Consider the following 2,877-nt stretch of genomic DNA (forward strand, 5'->3'; position numbering starts at 1 on the left):
GCATTTCTGCATACAACTCTCGTGCTTGCAGTCTCTACTTCTGATTCTCGTTGCTTGCAGAACAAATTTACTTTTAATTACACCTTTGAAATTGTGCGTCACTAAAGCAATCGCTAAGCAATGCATAACGGATTTCGATTATCTCTAATGGTGCGTAACCACGCAATGGAATTAATTTGTAATTAATGGCCACCTGCGTGCGTGTCATGTATAGAACACGCAATGCGAACCGTAGTGAATTATGTCGTTTATTGACCTTACGACGTAGTAATTATTTCGTACACCTCTCATCGCGAGAGATCGAATCGCCGTCCGGCCCGTTTTGTTTCGATTCCGCAGTCGTGACTAATCGCTGCTCCATTTATACCCGGACTGTCCGTTATTCGATAATCGAAAAGCCTCAGATTTAACGTCGGCTGTATAACGACATCGCGGAGAGCGCAATGAGATGAGGTTTTTTTTTTTTTTCAGAACTGCCGCGAAAAGAAAGTGATTATCTAAAAGTAAAAACTGGGCGTGAAAGGACGTTTCGACCGCCTGAATTTAGCGAACATTTCATTTTCTCTGAATTGCCCCGTAAAAAAGTCTACCAAAAACTTAATGCCTTTCTCCGATATATTTATTAGACGTCAATCTGGGCACGTTGCGTAAGACGTGCGGGTCGCTCGGTATGTTTGACTGCTTGGTGCGCCAAGCGACTTATTTAGCAATTCATATATTAATATACGAATATTAAAATACGATACCGTGTGATACTCAAGAATGCAATGTTACAAGAAATGACATGGCCGTTAATTACAACCTACGTTCCTCACGGAATATATTTGTAATTATTTACATACGCAGCTCCATCGGCAAACAGCGTCAATTACTCGTACTGTGCATCTCGTGCTGTAGATAAAACATAAACAAATGCATAAGAGCGAACTATTTGACGTATCAGAAAAAAGTATTACTAAAAAAAGTATCACTAAAAAAAAAAGAAAAAAGAAAAAAAACTAAATTTCAATAAATATTTATTTGAATAATGCCAAATAAATATTTAAATGTAAACATATATTTATTCGATACAAGAATCATTAATTGATTATCATTTTTTACCGAGTAACTATTTATTTACTATATAAGTAAATGTTTGCTCAGCTCACTATTCAAAGGAGTGTGTACTAAGATTTGGTTTAATAATTTTTTTCCCCAATGTAGTTTAAACTGTTCGAAGTTGAATGTATTTTGAAGGGGGATTAAACGTGCGAGCCATTATCGAACGAGTAACACATACCATGCTTTAATCTCCTCGCAAAAGTTATTCTTTCCGCTGGATGGACGCACGGATCGCTTATGGGGATTCCCATCGTGCCAGACTCGCGCAGCACCAGAATGACTGGCAGCATCTAATATATTTCGCACCGTGTGCGAAACGCGTTTTACTGTATGCACACGTATATACGTTGTTGTCCGTTGCCTATAGAAGAACATTCGGGGTGAGATAGCAGTGGTTATTTATGGGGTTAAATAAAGGAACACTGCGCGATCGCGCGATACCAGGTCCGCAGTACAAATAGGTTGCCGTGCAGGTTGCTATCGCTGGCGCGTTGCGAATCGTCATGATCCGCAGCAACGTGTGATGTTGAATCTTCGCGAGGTGCATTCGTCTGCTTTCCCGTGATATCCTATCGGGGAAGTTGCTGGATGTGCTGCGAGGCTTCCGTTTTTGATAGATTTATATTCTTAGATGTGTCGGAAATGAAAAAATTCTTGCAACATTACGCAACGTTATTCATATATAAATATATATATATATATACATATTGACGGTATGCATAGTACATTATATTTTCAAATAGAGTCCAGGAATGTTATTAGTATCTCCTCACTCTGTATTGGAATATACTTTATTACTTTTGCTCTCTAGAAGTACCGCTTCGTCGAGGATACTAATTACAATTCAGAGAACGACACGTGATTACAAGTTGTAACGTTTCAATTAACACGCGATCAAACACTTCAAAGTACAAACAAATAAGTGCCGTTTTTTTTGCATTGTTCCTTTAAATGTACACATATGATTTGATGCTAATCTCGATTACGCGTCTCTCTCTCTCTCTCTCTCTCTCTCTCTCTCTCTCGAGATTTCAATTTATATCTTAATTCTGTTTTTTTCTGTTTCATACACAGATGATGGCGGCCACGGAATGAACCAGGATGGTGAGTGAGCTTTTGTTTTTCACATAGTTACGATCTTGCACGACGGGCGATCCAGTTTTATGACGTGCGGAGACGTTTCCCTTGACACAGTAGACTGGGATTAGGCCGTCGCACGCGGGAACGATCGCAGAAAAGCCGTCGCGAGCGCGGAAAATACGCGAGCGAGCGTTGCGCCAGCGTTCGGATAAGCGTTTATCGCGTACCGTTAGCGATATATACGCACTGCGTTCCCGTTATAATCGACGATGGTAATTAAATGCGGTGGAAGCGAGAAAGTTATCTGAAATGTCGGTTGCCCGCTTATCAGCATCGAGATCGATCGAGAGATCACCAATTATCTCGACACACGTTTCTTACCCGCTGCCTTCATGTATCCGGAGCCACGATGTGGAATCACCCGAGTGATTTAATCGTTGATAAGTTGATAAGCGCGTCGCGCCCCTACGCGAACTTATTAATCGGGCGAGATGCTCGACACGAGCCACCGAGTTTTATTGCCCCAAATCCGTAAGGCGATAAACGATCTAAAGTGCACATCTTCGATATTAACGTTACAAATGTTAATTGGATGGAGGCGACACCGCGGGAGATTGCAATTTTGTAATTTAATCAGCCTTTTCATTCATTCAATTAAATTCGTGTCGGCCTTCGATTCGCTTGACTGTCGGCTAA

General features: G+C 40.9%; 1 protein-coding gene across 7 annotated transcripts in view; it reads left to right on the forward strand.

Moving 5' to 3' along the window:
• Nucleotides 1-2,877, forward strand: part of LOC108748784 (paired box protein Pax-8) — a 110,112-nt gene that overhangs the window by 2,880 nt on the left and 104,355 nt on the right. For all 7 annotated transcript variants that reach the window (XM_018487141.1, XM_018487143.1, XM_018487144.1 and 4 more), the window contains exon 2: nucleotides 2,176-2,205. In XM_018487141.1, the coding sequence (XP_018342643.1) occupies nucleotides 2,176-2,205 (30 nt within the window). The remainder of the gene's footprint in view (nucleotides 1-2,175; nucleotides 2,206-2,877) is intronic.

The sequence above is a fragment of the Trachymyrmex septentrionalis genome, unplaced genomic scaffold, assembly GCF_001594115.1.
Source record: "Trachymyrmex septentrionalis isolate Tsep2-gDNA-1 unplaced genomic scaffold, Tsep1.0 scaffold24, whole genome shotgun sequence".
NCBI lineage: Eukaryota > Metazoa > Arthropoda > Insecta > Hymenoptera > Formicidae > Trachymyrmex > Trachymyrmex septentrionalis.